The sequence below is a fragment of the Mycteria americana genome, chromosome 7 (assembly GCF_035582795.1).
Source record: "Mycteria americana isolate JAX WOST 10 ecotype Jacksonville Zoo and Gardens chromosome 7, USCA_MyAme_1.0, whole genome shotgun sequence".
Lineage (NCBI taxonomy): Eukaryota > Metazoa > Chordata > Aves > Ciconiiformes > Ciconiidae > Mycteria > Mycteria americana.
This window is the reverse complement of record NC_134371.1, coordinates 39585767-39602330: the sequence shown is the minus strand read 5'-3', so window position 1 is coordinate 39602330 and position 16564 is coordinate 39585767. Positions and strand designations below refer to the sequence as shown.

At 47.8% G+C, this 16564-nt stretch overlaps 1 protein-coding gene across 1 annotated transcript in view; it reads right to left on the bottom strand.

The window, feature by feature from the left end:
* Window positions 1-615: 615 nt before the first annotated feature.
* XPR1 (xenotropic and polytropic retrovirus receptor 1) overlaps window positions 616-16564 on the bottom strand; it is a 116162-nt gene continuing 100213 nt past the window's right edge. The window contains exons 12-15 of the mRNA XM_075507963.1: window positions 9701-9867; window positions 9284-9423; window positions 8267-8488; window positions 616-6400 (exon numbers count right to left, since the gene is read on the bottom strand). Of these exons, the coding sequence (XP_075364078.1) occupies window positions 6340-6400; window positions 8267-8488; window positions 9284-9423; window positions 9701-9867 (590 nt within the window). The 3' untranslated portion in view covers window positions 616-6339. The remainder of the gene's footprint in view (window positions 6401-8266; window positions 8489-9283; window positions 9424-9700; window positions 9868-16564) is intronic.

Below are 16564 nucleotides of genomic sequence, written 5' to 3'. Positions count from 1 at the left end.
GCACCCAGAGTGCGGGGATTAAACCTCCAAGAAGCGGCTGGCGTGAGCAGCAACAGGCTTAGAGTAATTTCAAGGCGCTGGGCTCTCTTCTGGACAAGATTGATTGCAAGAGACGATGAAGGGATTTAAGAGAGCAAAATGAAAGCACAGACCCCAGACAACCCAGGGTTGGGCTGCTCAGCCTCTGGTCACCCACCGTGCAGACAAGACAACACCTTGGACCAGAGACAAGCTGGAGAGAGGCAGCCAAAGGCTCCCAGAAGGACCGAGAGTCTTTAGCCGGTACAGCACAGTCTGTGCGGAAGCTTTCCTCCAGCATCACCCCCTGCGAGTCGGGTTTGAGCCTCTCCTGTGAACCCCACCTGCCCACCTCCAACCGCTTCTCCAACATCTCCCTCCTCCAAGCACCTCCGTCTCCTCCCGGGACACAGATGTCCCCCACCTCCGGCCACCGGTGACAGCCCACAGCTCCCAAGGGTGTGAGAGCAGCATCTTTCTACAGACCGGCGGAGGCAAATGCTTCGTGGGTGGATGCAGCACCAGGCGTGGGACGTGGGAAGACAGACACGCAGACCGGGGACAAAAGAGCCATCAGATCATTGGAAAACAAAGAGCTTGTAATAATGAAAAAAGGACAGATTTCGTAACCAATCACTTTTTCCTTTGAAAAACACAATCACAGTAACTTTGCTTTATACAACCACCTAGAAACTATGAAACAGTATCACATTGTGCATTTTTTTTTTTTAAAACCTACTTATCAAGAAGGGTATTCCACACTTCAAAAATTATATCCATTTGGGGAGGAAAGAGGAGACAGCTAATAGCGCAGTCACAGATACATCATGAGTCCAAGCAAGCAGCAATTCTTTGTCCTCACCTTTTCCACTTAGCCAAAAAAGAAGAGTGGAGAAGGGGATAGCAAAAGAGAGAGGAGGAAGAAAGAAAGAAAGCACCCACAGAGGACTACTCACACTCCATAATTACTTTTGACATCTACAGGGCTTCATAGAAAGATCATTTAGACCAACACAGCGGGGAGGGGAGAGGAAGGCAGCAGTGGGACCCGGGGGGAAACTTTGGCATTTCCACCCCGAGCCCCCTCCAAACGCCGATCCTTTGCCAGGAGGACCTATGGGACAGGGAGGGTGTCACAAGTTCTACCAGGCTGCCCAATTTCTCCTCTGGAGCAAAGAGTTTGCAATTTGATTTCTAGAGTTTGAGGGACTGTCAGGCCATGGGGCATCTTCCCAGGCAGGGTCGGCACCTTTCGCCCACCGTGGCATGGCTGCGCCAGGGCCAGAGCAGCCTCCGACTCCCACCGGGAACAGGGCTGGGGCATCAGCATCCACGTACACCCAATATTCCCAGCCCTTCCCTCTCCTCCCCCTGCAAGACCTGCTTTTCTCTTGCAGCCAGGGTGCTGCAGCAGGGACTGAAGGCCCTGAGGGATGCCGACACACCAGTTAAACCCCACGGTGGTGGTGGATCGACAGCTCGTCCCAAGGTGTGGTATTTGGGATGGCATCACATAAGGGAGGAAAGGTTTGATGAGGTGACAGCCACCGAGCCCAACTGTGACTGCTGCAGAGTTACCGTAGGGATTTTCCACTCTTCCCCCAGGAGCTCCAGCCCCTCTTTGCCAAGGAGACAAAACAATCCAATCGCCTTCTGGAATAAAAATTAAAATTAAAAAAACCCTATGCTTAAGGCAGAAGATCATCTTCCCCCTGCGAGTGCAAAGCAGAACAGTGGAGGAGAGGAGGGAGGACACGGGGCTGGGACACAGCACGTGAGCAAAGTGGCTTTTGTGTTCCCAACAGGAGCCAAGCCATGCCCCAGTCCCAGGGCATGTCCCAGTGTGACGGCCTGAAGTCGGGGCCACAAACCCCTCAAAAGCCTGGGGCTCACACTGGAGTCACAGCAAGCAGCATGCAGCAGCATCCTTGCAGCATAAGGCCAAATTCACTCGGCTGTTCAAAACGCAGGCAAAGCTCAAAGGCTTTGCGCCATCTCCCTGGAAGATCCGCAGTAAAATCCCCAGGGACTGTTATCTCCTGAACCTGGACTGTGCTTTCCCTCCCTGCCTCCCACACGGCTGCAGCGGCCGAGCGCCAGAGAGGAAGCAGAACAGGCAGCACAAGAAGGTATTGGGGAAGTAAGAGCAGCAGGATCCAACTCGGCTCCCCAAGAGACTTCCCCCGCAAGATTTTCATGCTGAAGGCTGCTGCCGGTCGTCCCCCTGCGCCCTGCGTACCACTGGCTTCGGACAAACGGCAAAGACACCGACAGAGCAAGGAGGGCCAGGAGAGGGACAGGGAAAGGCGTGGGACGAGCAAGAGCTGACTTTGGGAATGCGCCTGGATTTGAGAGGTAGGAGCTTATTTGATACACAGAGGCCACAGCCATGAGTGCTGCAAATGCATTTCTTTTAAAAAGCGGTGGCACAGCATCGGTTCCCGTTGATGGAGCAGCTCCCACTCCTGCTTGCCAAGCCTGTAAAGCCCAAACCTGCCCCGCTGCCCCTTCAGGAGCGCGCACCCACGGCACACGGTATTGCCTTCCCCAGGCAGGGGGACCTGGCGTTTCTGGTGACACAGGCCCAAAGCCATGCAGGGAACTCCAGCTAGCAAATAAACTCCGGATGTCAAAAATCCTAACCCCTGGCAACCCAAAAATCCCTGGAAGAGCAGGAAGGATCGAAAGCACCAGGGAATCAGCATGGAGAAGTGAGTTCAAAGGGAACTTCCAAAATTCATTGGCCACACTGTGGTATCTCCTCCCCTTAGATGGGACCATCCAGACAAAAGCAGCTTCTACACCATCCTCAGAGCCGCACACAACCACAACCTCTGACAAGCCTCCGGTGCACCAAATCACAAGGAGAGGGAGAGCTCAACACCCGAAAGCCAGCGCTGCTTCACGGCAGCACAGACCTGTCTCAGCTTCCACTTTCCATCCAGCTAGATCCCAACAACTAAAGCACTGGATATTAAAAAAAACCAAAACCCAGCTCCTTATTAACTCTGCTGTCCATACTTCTGGATTGTCACCCTGCTGTTCTCCCTCCTGGAGTGTTTCCAAGCACCCATTAGCAAAGCCCACTCATGAAACGAAGCCACCCCGGCCCTGTTCCTGCTCCCATTGCGCAGGCTGCTCACAAGGAGCGATGGGGCTATTTTCTCTCGCCATCTGCTTGGCTTCATTAGGTCTCCCTTTATTGGCCAGATGTTCTCATAGACGTGGAGCCATCCCGGCTTTAGCGCTTGCTCTCAGGAGGAATCTGCACGCCTGATTTCTCAGAAATCTCAGGGAGGGAGGGAACAGGCAGACGCGGTGCTGGGGAGCTGGGAGCCTTTAAAAGCCATGCCTCCAGGAATTCAGGCTCCTTTCCCCCGAGACAGCATCCTCACTGCCAAAAGGGATGATGTTTTATTTTAGGAGATAACATTTGCTAGCTGTGCATGCCACCTCCCCTTTTTCTCATTTCTCCTGCCAGCAAAGACAGAGAAAAAGGGAAGGGAAAGAGCAGAGCAGACAAACTGACCGAATTTTTGCTTCCCCTAAGGATCTGGGCAAACTACAGAATAAGAATTTAATTACTCGCAACTTGACCCTCCCTGCCAGGTTGGGAAGTGGACAGTTGGACGGTGCAGCAGCGGGCCACCCGGCCACGGCCCGCTCTCCTCCGCCCAGCTGAGGAAGGCAGAGTGCTCCCAGGGGACTGGCATCACTTCAAAACGTGTGTGTCTATTTTTCCTTCCCTCTGAAAGGATGAATTACCAGTAAACTCTGTTTATTTTTGTAACGAACCACTTGCTTGAGTAACAGCACTGGTTTATTTTGGATTGCCCCCCAGGTGCGGCTGCCCTCCTCTAAACACCCCTAGGTAGGTACGGCTTCACTCGTCTCCCATTGCTCTCCCTGGAAACACCTACGCAAGGTTTGGACACGGCAACAACTGCTGCAATGCAAATTAGGAAACTGAAATATTTTAAGGGGCTTTATATCGCAGACTCCACTTCCATATGAACAGGAACCCTCCATTTAAGTAAGAACAACAGACCTAAGGGAGTTAAATAGGGGTAAACAGGCTCCTGGGCACCGAGAGGATGAAGAGCAGCACAACCCCTGCTAGTCCAGCTGCCCTCCAGAGCAGACTGATGCTGCAGAAGCTGCGAGGACGAGCACCCCAACAGACACACCAGCTACTCCACCACACACACCGCTGACAGAGCAGAGGCATCTCCCAGCAGGTCCGTCCCAGTTTCTTTACAAGTTGGGAGCACGTCACAGAAGTGTAGGTAGTTACAGGTTTGCAGTGTTGCCCTTGGCCTGGCACAGGTTCACCACCACTGAATTTTAATCTATTTCAAATTAAATGAAGAGAACTAAGTTTCCTTCTTCAGTTCCTCTGGGCAAGAGGCACAGCAGGCAAACTGAGAAAATGCAATGTACCGGTCACGTGAGAAACCATGCTATTAGCTAATTAAAGAACAATAACTACCAAACAGCAGCTGAGCAGGGATTCCTACAATTCCATCACCCAAACTAGAGGCAAGTCACCAGACAGACATCAGTGCGAAGATCCTACTTCAGGAGTTTCACCCTACCCTTGCAGTCCTAGCTGTGCACCACAGCTGCCCATGAGCCGGGCAGAGGGGAAGACAGCGGTCCCGGGGACCTCGGCCATGTCGACTCAACCCAGCGGCAGCAGTCCTGGCTGCGAGGTTCAGCTCCAGCTCCCCTCGCCCACCGGCACTGCTGCAAGAGCAGGGAGCGCACAGCATGCCAGGGGAAGGACAGCGGGACTCTGAGGGCCCCCGTGTTTCCTTTCCTACAGGAGGAGAGACCAATGAGACCATCGAGTTAGCATCGCTCTTCTGGCATAATTTGCTCAGCAATACAGCTGCCCTTTACCCAAATCTGCTTAATACTATCGCACTTCCCAAACTGGGTTAGTGAGACAAGGCAAGGGGCATGAGTAACAGCCGAGCCCCAGAGCAGCATGCCGGGATAGCGCCCAACAGAGGCTTTTTGCCAAACCAGAAGCCACAAGCAGACCTGTTTTCAACTTCACCTTCCCCATCAGGTGGCCACAACACAGTCCTTTCCACGCTCCCTCACAGCTCTCCAACACACCACCGCTCCTGAACCCCAGCCTGCTAAACTCCCTCCCTGCCCACGGGAACCGTCACCTCCTCGCCTTGTCCCACTTCACTTCTGCTGCGCTGGGCTGCAGGAGAACACCAGGAAAGCTCCCTGCTCGGTATGGGATGCCGTCAGACCATCCAAGGGTTATTAAGGCTTTGAAAAATACTTTTTGATCTGGAGAATGAAGTTCTGAAGCCTTTGTTCACCTAGCTTTTTGCACTGTTGGTAGGACCCAACTCTCCTTTCAAAAGGGCCTTAGGATCATCTGCACTACTTTCACACAGCTGCATGAAAAGTTGGTGTTGAAGCGGCACAAGAGACATGCCCAGAAGCAGTAGCAGCAACTAAAAAAAAAAAATCAGAAAGAGGAACTTTGGTTTAAAATAAAATAAAATTGAAAAGAAAGAAAGAGAGAAAAGGTAAGCACAGGTGCAAGTTGTCTCACGAGAGGGGTATTTGCAGGGCATAACCCCACAACCCTGGAGATCTAGATCTACATTCCCGGCTTTGTTTTACCATTACAACCTTCATTGCACAAGACTCAAAATCACTCTCATATGGTTGTTAAGTTTCATAAATAATGTGAAAACTATATGCAACAGATACATCATATTTCCAAAAAATTATAAGAAAAGTTACATCAAATTAAAAAGTAGCTTCATGAATGAAGATACTGCTCTAAGTGCACTTTCCCTGCAAGTGCAGCCAGTGCCTCAGCGCTGGATATGAAGAAAAAAACAAAACAAAACAAAAAAAATCAGATTTAAAAACTTAAGTCCGGTTTCAACCAGTCAAAACCGGGCCAAGCAGAAACCGAGTGTGCTCTTGGCACTGTCCCATGAGGGAGTCCCTATGATGCTTCGTTATCCAGATAGGTTTGTATGTCCTTGTTGAGACTGTAAACAATCCTTCTTTCCTGAACTGTCCTCTTTATTGGCAAAACAAAGTAAAATATTTTATTTTTTTTTTTTTTTTAAAATAGAACATTAAAATTAACCCAGAAGAAAAGAAACGAAACACAGTGAGCTTGTTGGAGTCCATAGGATCTGGTCTGGAAGAGCTTGGAAAACGTATTCAGTGTTTTCTCCTGTTTTCAGCTGGAACTGTACCAGAGATCGGGTTACTTGGGGAAGAGGGGAATAGAATGAGAAAACAAAGGATGCGGAATAAGAGACCGTGGCCATCTCATGTGTTCGCTTCATTCGCTAGGTCCTCTATCAATACCTTAGTGTCACAAGCCTTGGATCTGGAAAAAAAAAAAAAAACAGAAAACACTCATCAGGGAGAAGAAATTCCCATTACTACATGCAGAGAGTAAAACCACGGTGCACTTAGGGGTGGGGGGGAAAGAAAAAAAAAAGAAAAAGATCTTTTTTACACAGAGAGGGAATAAGCAGGCTACTGGAACCGTTTCACACTCTCCCACTCTCACTGGGAATAGCAGAGCCTTATAAATACAAGCTCCATATGGCTCTGCCCACACCACGCCGGCCACCTTGCGCGCACAGACAATGCCCTCTGCCGTGCTGCGCCGACAAACGGCCGGGGGCCGCTGCAGCGCTGCTGGGCACAGGGCATCCCTCCACCCCTCCGCACAGACCTCCATGAAACCGTTGCAGCAGGCGCTGCACATCCAAAGGAGTGTTCCCACTCGACCTGTCACTGGGCTGCACAAAGGTACAGCAGCTTATTTTGGAATATGCTTGACATGCCTCAGTTCGCTGCATGTCTGAGGGTAAGGGGACATGGTTGTAGGGAATTCAGCCAGGCTTTGTTCCACGTCTCCTCTGCATAAAGTTTTTCAGTCTCCAGCAGCCACACGAAGACTGTTGGTGTTGGTCACATCTGTGTACTCTGAGCCAACACGGATATGAGACAAGCATGGCCCAAGGGCTGCGGCTCAGGCCAGAGCACACCCTTTGCGTGACAGCCACAGCCTCCTTTTCCTCCCACCCACCCCTCCCATGCCGTGATGCAACAGGGGGATGTGCTGCAGGGATTGCACAACACTCCTGACATGCTGTGCTTCAGCATCCCCAGGGAGCCCAAGCTCGCCTCCTGGCCAAAGGGCAGGGCTCTGCAGCTGTGCTGCTGGGGCAGAAGTGATGCCTGGACACTGGAGCACCCTGTGATGCTTGGAGCACAGGCACTGCAGTGAAGATAAGCAGTCAACAGGTTCAGGGCTGGGGTGCAAGGTGAGGAAACATCTAGGCTGTAAGGAGAAGGGGTGAAAAAAATGCATGGGTTTAGATTTGGGAGAGGAAAGGGTGTGAGATCTCACATAGGAAATCTGAACCAAATGATAACTGAAGTCTTCACAGAATCATAGAATCGTTTAGGTTGGAAAAGACCTTTAAGATCATCAAGTCCAACCGTAAACTTAACACTACCAAGTCCACCACTACACCATGTCCCTAAGCACCTCATCCAAACGTCTTTTAAATACCTCCAGGGATGGTGACTCAACTGCTCCAATGCTTGATAACCCTTTCAGTGAAGTAAATATCCAATCTAGACCTCCCCTGGCACAACTTGAGGCCATTTCCTCTCGTCCTATCACTTTTTACCTGGGAGAAGAGACCGACCCCCACCTCTCTACAACCTCCTTTCAGGTAGTTGTAGAGAGCGATAAGGTCTCCCCTCAGCCTCCTTTTCTCCAGGCTAAACAACCGCAGTTCCCTCATTCACTCCTCATCAGACTTCTGCTCTAGACCCTTCACCAGCTTCCTTGCCCTTCTTTGGACACACTTGGAGTGGTGTGAAATCTTGGAGTGGTCTGAAGCCTGGAAACAGCTGGCTGATGGGAACCTCTCTTCCAGGTTTGGATTTACAACCTCTGGCAACTGCTACAGGCTATTTTTTGCAGAAGGGGAGTTTTGTAAAGGGAACTCCCTTTTCCAGTGGTTTACCAGAACCCCAAGATGATGTAAAGGATGGATCAACCCTCCAGCAGAGAAATACTCATTTACTAATTGGACCTATTGACTAATTTGAATTACTATTTTGGCTGAGATCTTTGCATGATTACCCAGTCCATAAATGGCCACCAAGCATTAACAACAGCTCTAACACGTGATTTGGTTTGTTGCTCTAAAGGAGAGGCAAAACATACTGTGAAGCAAGACGAGGTCTGCGCAAGGATACGCTCTGGCTGCGCTTCCACTGTTTGTTCTTGCGGCGGTTTCGTACACCATCTTCCTGGTCCATCATCTGATCCAAGAGTGTCAGGTCATCAGCGTTGAGTGGTGCCACAGAGATGTCCCTCACGGCACGGAACTCACCACAGTTGTTCAGGTGCTCGTTCTCCAGACGGAAGAAGTTCCACACAAACCGCCTGGGTGGAGAAAAAGTGAAAATTACCAATTTGGTTCCACTTTTACAGGCATTGCCCATGTGTGGCAAAGGACTGCTACATGCACCTAGATACCACTGACTGTTCTCACTGATCAAAGTGCCTCTGGGAACATGCTGGGAGTACAGAGAAACAGCAAATGACTAACAGCAGCATCTGCTACAACATCTTCCCAATGCTCCGGAGAAGAACAGATCTGTCAGGCTCATTCATTGTCCTAACGATGACAGCTCGAGTCTGGACAGCATGAAGGCACCAGGCTTTAAAGCAAAACACATCCTCCTCCATCTACATGAGTGAGGTTCAGCTTCAAGGGCTTTTACTCATCTTGAGAAGTTGTGGGGGTAGGTCTCCAGCTAGAGTACAAGTGTGTAAAGGGCCCTGAAACCTTGCAGGATCCAAATCAGTGTTTGGAAAAGCAGCAGAGATTTGACAATAATTGCAAATCTGAGAATCAAGTGAAATTTGATCTGGAAATTTCAACGAGGTAATTTTAAGGAGAAATTTAGTTATAACAAACCCCTCAAGATTAGGTCTAGGTTCAGAAGAAACTGCAAATGCAGCATGAAGGACCTAGCCCTACATTGCTGCAGAGCCCTCTACAGCTTTCTCCACTCAGCACCCTGTTTGGATTAAGTGTTCCTGTTAGACCTAGTCTTCCATTTCAAGGACCCATACCTTCCATGTCCAAGGAGCAAGGCACTTCCCACCGCGCTGACTTTATACAAGTAATAAAAATGTAAAAGAGAAATGAACTGTTCAGTCAAGCAGCCTTACCGGAATACCTCAAGTGGGGCAAATACAGTAGAAATTATGTCCCCAGCATACGGAAAGATTTGCATGGAAGTGAGGGAGATCTGGATGGTCCACGCAAAACGCAGGATCACATCTTCTACAATGGCACAATAGTAATATGCCTGAAGGACAAGACAGACAAACCGGACAGCTCATCGTACATGATCTGCACAGAAGACAGACCTCTTCAGGCCTTCAAGAAGATACAGAATTTGCTGCTCAACCACTAGAAAAGTGAACAGTATGAAATGATCTCTTTGAAACAAATGAACTGCTAGAAAATCCCAGCACATAGCATTCAGGAAGCACCAGTGGCCAACTGCAACACGCTCTAAACTCAGCAAGTTTTGTTAAAATATTAAAAGCCTTTCCCAATGTAAGAGCAGGCTGTATACGCACTTTCTGTGGGTAGACAATTCCTTCTCGAAGAAAGGTATTTTCACCAGCATTTTTGTCAAAGAGACCCCAGTCCATCTTCAGGTCCCAAATAAGGGTATAGCAAGAGCTGATGAAATAGAAGATAATCCACAGGTAGAAGAACACTTGGGTGTCACTGTGGTTTTTAGCTGGAAAAGAGAAGAACAGCATACTTCTGTACAACTTAAAGCAGACTGCTTCTTAGAACAGCTACAAATTGGCTGACTTGGTCAGTGGAAATAACACCCCTTTTATTCGAGTTCAGGGAAAAATCAGTCTAGCTAATCTGAACCAAACCAAAAGCCTTACCAGGACCAGCTTTACATTGTCATTTAAATTCCACTTTCATCTCGTTCAACGCTTTGCACTTGGGATTGAAATTTGCACTAGTATTTCTATTTTCTTGAAACTTGTGGTAGACCTGCCATTCTAACTCTGAACAGCAGGTGGAAGCTGAGGGCCGTATTTCACAAAAGACACAGGCTTGTACAAAGGAAAAAGCAATGAGGCGGTGATCAGTTAGGAGGGTTTTTAAGAGAATATTTTAGTTTGTCTAAATACAAACAACTGTGAATTAGCGCACTAAAAGCCTGAAAGAGGACAGGCAGTACAGGAATTTCCACTAGCCCTTTCAGAGGTTGTGGTGGCAGGGGAAAATAAGCAAAAAGAAGGCAATACATTAACATGTATGTACAAATCCTGAAGAAGGCTCAGTACGGGGTTTTAAATGCCCATACAGAGCTCCTCTTTGTGAAACACAGGACTGCGGGACCAAAGCCTGCTCACTTGCGGATATGTTTTTGCAACTAAGTTGTTTCCCATTCTCCCCTGAAAAGGTTACACTGCTCTCTCAATATAGCTAGATTTCCCTATATGAGTCAGCTGGGTAAAAACAAACAGATCTGATAATTCTGTTTGCTTTTAATTAGCAAATCTGGGTCATAAAGTTCATAAAATACATTACAATGCTTTGCAAGGCTGAGACACTTTGCATCTTCCTGCTGTCAGGAGCCTTTCCTCCTTTCTGTGCAGCCACTGTAATTGCTCATTCACTGATTCTTTCTAACAAAGCCAATAACGCTTCTAGTACAAAAAAGCCATAATGTTTCCAGTCCAAACCCGATGCCACGCTAAGTGACAGAACTGTTTTCCATATATGTGGCTTTAAAACAACAGAATCCCCGAAGCTGATCACAGAGGGAGCAACAGGCAATTTGCTCTCTCCTTCCCTTTTTGTTTCTAACATTTACGATATAAATGTAATGCAGCAATCCGATAAAATTAATGGAGGTGAAAATGAGAGGCATCGTGTAAGAGTACATTACTCCCATTATGCCTTTCAGGCTTCCTGGACATGATGTGCAGGATATAGGTCAAATACACACACTCATTCTCCTTTCAAAACACACCGCCTAAAGCAAACCTATTAAAGCCACTTACGCAGCAAAGCCTATCTGCAGTGAAGCTTCACATCGGCAGAGGAAAAGGATACGAGATCTGCTGCAGCTCTCAGGTTTGACTAGCTTCCTGGCTTTTGTGCAAGGTTAGAAGCCTTTGAGCAGTAACCCGCATCCTCTCAAGGCTTGGCTTTACCCAGGGACAGGTCTAGCATCACATCACCCGCCACTGCCGCTGCAGAGAGCCATGACGTCACCCGGGAGCAGGCACAGAAGTCCTGCAGAATACAGGCTCTGATATGCCCAGGTGCATTAATCCTGCTGCTTTGAAACTACCTCTCCCATCCATTTTTAAAAGTGCGGCTGCCTACAAAACAGGACACAGGTGAGGGTTTTGGAGCTTAGCAATTAGGGCTCTACTGCAAGATTTCATTCTCCCCCACCAGCTCCTCTGAAGCCTCCACTACATTATTTCAGGAAGAAAAGGCAGATGCTGACGTTCAGTGACTCAGAGACAATAAGCCTGTTCTTTCCAACACTATTTTTAGCTCATTAGATCTCCATGTTTAGTTCCCACTACCAGATCCTAAACAATAATTCAGAGGTAGTTAATGGGTTAAGTGCTTTCAAAGCATCTAAAATGCTAACTAAAATCCAATCCAATCCGTCTAAAATCCAAACTACCCTGTGAGGCTGCATGCTTCCTATCGATAGCTTAGGCTTGAAGGTTAGGTCATGCTGCTTTTTTTTTTCCTTAAGGATAGAATTCAAATAAACTGAGTCTTACTCCACATCTTCATGGAGCAGACACAGAGAAGGCAGCACAGACAGTACCATCTACTGCCATGCCTTCAGCCACATCCCAGGCACGAGCCATGCCCTGCAGGCGCAGGGCTGAAGAGCAGCGAAGTGGCATTGCTGGGCGCTCCTTCGGAGTTCTCTGGTCATGGAGGGGACAGTCTGGCCCCAGACTATCGTCTCAAACTAAGTATGGGGCTAACAAAACTGCATCTTAAGTCGGCAATTACATAGGAAGGTGATTTCAAACATTCATGCTGCCTAAACCTAAACTGCCTTAAAGGTTAATGTGTGCCATTATGGAAAGGAGGAGTACCGGGAAGAAAAAGGCTCAAGTAAGACATCTTGTGGTATAAACCTCATCAACCTCAAAAGGATGCGCTTGCTTCTAGTTGGGTAATCACGGCCTCAGCTCCCTCTCCCTGCCCCTATCTTTGCAGCAGTCTTTTCAGCGGCACCTGGGGTCACACTACTTGCCCCTTGCTCCTGCTCGCTTTCTCACCAACCAGCTCTGTAATGCATTCAGCTCCTGACAAAATTCATTAAAAAAAAAAAATCACTCCCTGGTAAAATGCTCTAATCAGAACCAACCAGCCTATTGTCTTCAGCCTTAGCCTTTGAGTCCCTTCCTTTAATCACTTACCCTCCTTTTCCTCCTGCCTGCAATTCTGTTTGATACCTTCCTTCCTTCTGTCCTCATTGGTATTCAGCTGGTGTACAGAAATATGTTACTGCTCTAGGCAAGCAATTATATTTCAGTCTCCACTGGCTGGTCCTAGTGGCCCTCTTCACTGCTGCTCAGGGGGCTAGAAAATCAAGGCATTCATATTCTGCCCATAGGCTTCACCTACTCCTCGCCTGTCAGTTTTTCAGTAGCAATGCATAGCTGTGCGTATGTATGATGATGTCAGGGTCTATTCAAGCAGGAACTGTTTCATCCTGTGTTTCTTCTTTGTTTAATGATATGCTAGAAACCACCAAAAACCACTAGAGAGCAACAGTCTCAGGATGAGAGAAGCACTCTCAACACCTGGTAGGTCTCAACCTCTCCAACAGGGCAAAAGACCAAGTCTTCAACATCCCATGGACTGCAGCAACCCTTTGGCAGCACAACTGCCAGTCCACCCAGCAAGAGGTGGATGAAGGACCTTTCTACTTGATGCTCCAAAGGGCACCACCATGTAGCAACTTCCTAAGCTACAGTTATTCAAAACAGCACGTGCAGGACAAAACACTGTCAGCACAAAACTCAACATGTAAAGTTGCACGTGCAGCTTCACCCTCCTTGCTGATGGGCAGATTTCAATACATGTTCACATTAGCATGTTGTCCTGTTTTCAGCTGTGATAGAGTTAATTTTCTTCCTAGTAGCTAATATAGTGCTGTGTTTTGGATTTAGGATGAGAATAATGTTGATAACACACTGATGTTTTAGTTGTTGCTAAGTAATGTTTACACTGGTCAAGGACTTTTCAGCTTCCCATGCTCTGCCAGGTGCACAAGAAGCTGGGAGGGGGCACAGCCAGGAGAGTTGATCCAAACTGGCCAAAGGGCTATTCCATGCCATATGACGTCATGCTCAGCATGTAAAGCTGGGGGAAGAAGAAGGAAGGGGGGACGTTGGGAGTGATGGCGTTTGTCTTCCCAAGTAACTTACGTGTGATGGAGCCCTGCTTTCCTGGAGATGGCTGAACACCTGCCTGCCGATGGGAAGGAGTGAATGAATTCCTTGTTTTGATTTGCTTGCACGCACGCATTTTGCCTTACCTATTAAACTGTCTTTATCTCAACCCACGAGTTTTCTCACTTTTACCCTTCCGATTCTCTCCCCCAGTCCACCGGGGGGGAGTGAGCGAGCGGCTGCGTGGTGCTTAGTTGCCAGCTGGGGTTAAACCACAACACATGGCTGCAACATGGAGGTGTTCAGCTACGTCAGAGGCTATTCGAGTTTGCAGTGCCCTGCTATCTCCACTTGCTGCAAAGTCGATGGGAAGCAGCATACCACAGGGGCCATTTGCAACCTTCACCACAGAATTTCCATTAGCATTCTCAGTTTACCCTATAAAAGGCAATTCCAGTGGATACTCTGCACAAATACACCTACAAATTGCCCCATAAGGTCAACTAGATAAATAATGGAAGGCTTCCACCTTTGAACTGAAGCTGTGAATGGCCACAGTCCCAGAAAACAGCCAAAGGCACTTGCAGCAGCAGAATTTACTGCCTGCAAAAATTGCTGATAGACAATATCTTGGATCCCAAACCCAGCCCCAGGGGACACAATATCTGACTAGCATTCTGAGAGAATAATACTCTGCAGAAATTATAGCCCCTTCTAAACACAGGCAAGAAAAAGGTTGCTTTCCATCAAAGTTAGACAGCAAATACTATTCTGAATGCTGTTAATATTGACTTTACTTCCAAAGAATACTATCCGTTTACCCTGCTGAATTATTCTGGGGAATGTAAACACTATATAGTATTCAACACAGCAAAAATCAATGCCATGTATTATTGAAGATCTGGATAAGAGCACAATGGCCCTCGATAAGCACTCCTGGTGTGTCAGCCACTGCAGCTGGCTGTGGTTTCTGCTGACGATGAAAGCTGTGATACAAGCTTTAAGAAGCATGAGGTTATCAGGAAACACAGTCAGGTAAGCCCTGCTACGAGACAAAACTGACCCAGCCCTGAGCAGTTCTGCTTCCAGCGTCAATTAAAAACTTCTTGATCAAGGCATGCCAAATTCAGTCTCCTTTGATGACCAGCCTTTCAATCCACAGATTTAAGCAGAATCAAACCAAAAAAGTATATATTTACAGTGTGCTAGCCAAGCATAGATACTAGAGAACTGAGCATATACTTTCTGCCACCCAGTTAGCCCAGGGATGACACGTGCCCAATTAACTCCATCCCTGCACACAACAGGAGGTGAGTGACAGCCAGAAGCGACTTATCTACATAAGAACTATGATCAGAATGCATTTGTCTAACACCTTACTGCTTGAAGTGCAGTATTACCGCTCACTCAGTAATTATACATCTTAATGAGCGAATAGCAGCAGCATTGCCTTTCTGCCCAGCCAGCATGTACCACTATTTAATACTGATCAATGGCAGAGCCATGACATGACAGTGGACTTAATGCAGTAAAAAGGCAAATAACCCGGAGCAGCACACGGAGGACTCACCATCGTGCGCTGATGGGCTTTGTCAAATACCAACCATTTCGTATGAACAACCTTCCCGTTCGATTCTGCAAACCTCTGCTATAGCCTCCGGGCACAATTTAAAGCAAAGCAGCAAGATACAGTGCAGTGAAGAACTATCAGGAGGCAACATCTCATTTCTTCTTCTAGTTAGATTCTACATTTGTAGAGCAGGGAAATCCCCAAATCATGTTTTGACTAAAAATACTCTGCAGGTTTGCATTGGGTTTATAAGACGATATGACTGTGTCTAATTTCAAGACATCGCAGCAATCTCATTGCTTGTATCTCACAAACAGAAGAATGTGATTTAATTGCAAACAGGAAAAAGCATATCAGTCATGACTGAGATTTGATCTGGTTCTTCTTCTGGTGGCTTCTCTAGCATTTGCAAAGTGTTCTTGGGGGATGTTTAACTGCTACCTTGAGAAGGACGGGGTTTCCAATCTAAGCCCTTGCCAGCAGTCTCACTAATAAGAACATCTGGATTCACAATCAGAAATAAATAGCATGGTAATCAGGGCCTTCATTGGACAATTTAAGGATTGGGACACAATGTCATCTGCTACCTCTGTAGTGCTTTGAGATCCCAAAGCAGATTCCTTCAAAATATAACAGCAACAAAAAAAAAATCAAAATTAAAAAAAATTATTGTTGGATAATTGCATCTCCTAGATTTCTGCAGCATTAAAGAGCTCCAGACCTGCATACATTTGAAAGGAAAATCACTTGTGATGTAGTCAGTAGCTTTTGTTAAAGTGTTCCATTAAAAAAAAAAAAAAAAAGTCAGGCTTACCCCTCTTAAATGCCCGTGAAATGACATATCAGTAGACCACCGTTTTTACTTACACCTTATTCATTAGTGTTCCCGCTTCTCCAGTCACCTTTAACACAGAAGTGATACAGCGGTACTATTAGTCCACTTTCCAAATCCCAGCTATTAAAATCCATCTCTCTCTCAGCTGCAATCTTGAGAAGCAAACGCATGAATCACTCAGCAGCAGGGTGCCGAGGTTGCTTCTCCCCCACAGCACAGCTGCTGGCACCGGGAATGTCCCACTTGACATTTGTAGACCTACAAAGCTTGGGGAGATTTTCCTGTGGGATTTTATGCCTCATTTGTGCTGATGTTCAGGGTGCGGTGGCAGTTCCCAAAATCACTCTGCCGAACATCCCCTCCTCCCAGGTTCCCCACCGAGCACAGACTGCCATCTCATTCTCACCTTCCCTGCTCACTTACCGCAGGCTGCTGGCAAGTGAGCTCCTGCCGGCACCTCCACCCCAGCCAGGGTGGTCCTGCTGCAGCCCTGCCAGGGTGCTCCTCACCCTTCTCGGCTCGACCCCGAAGCACCATCACTGGGATGGGTGTCTAAGCAATTAGAGGAGCTAACAAGCCAGCGTGGAGAAGCCGGGCTTGCTCAGGGTGCCGCAGAGACCCACGT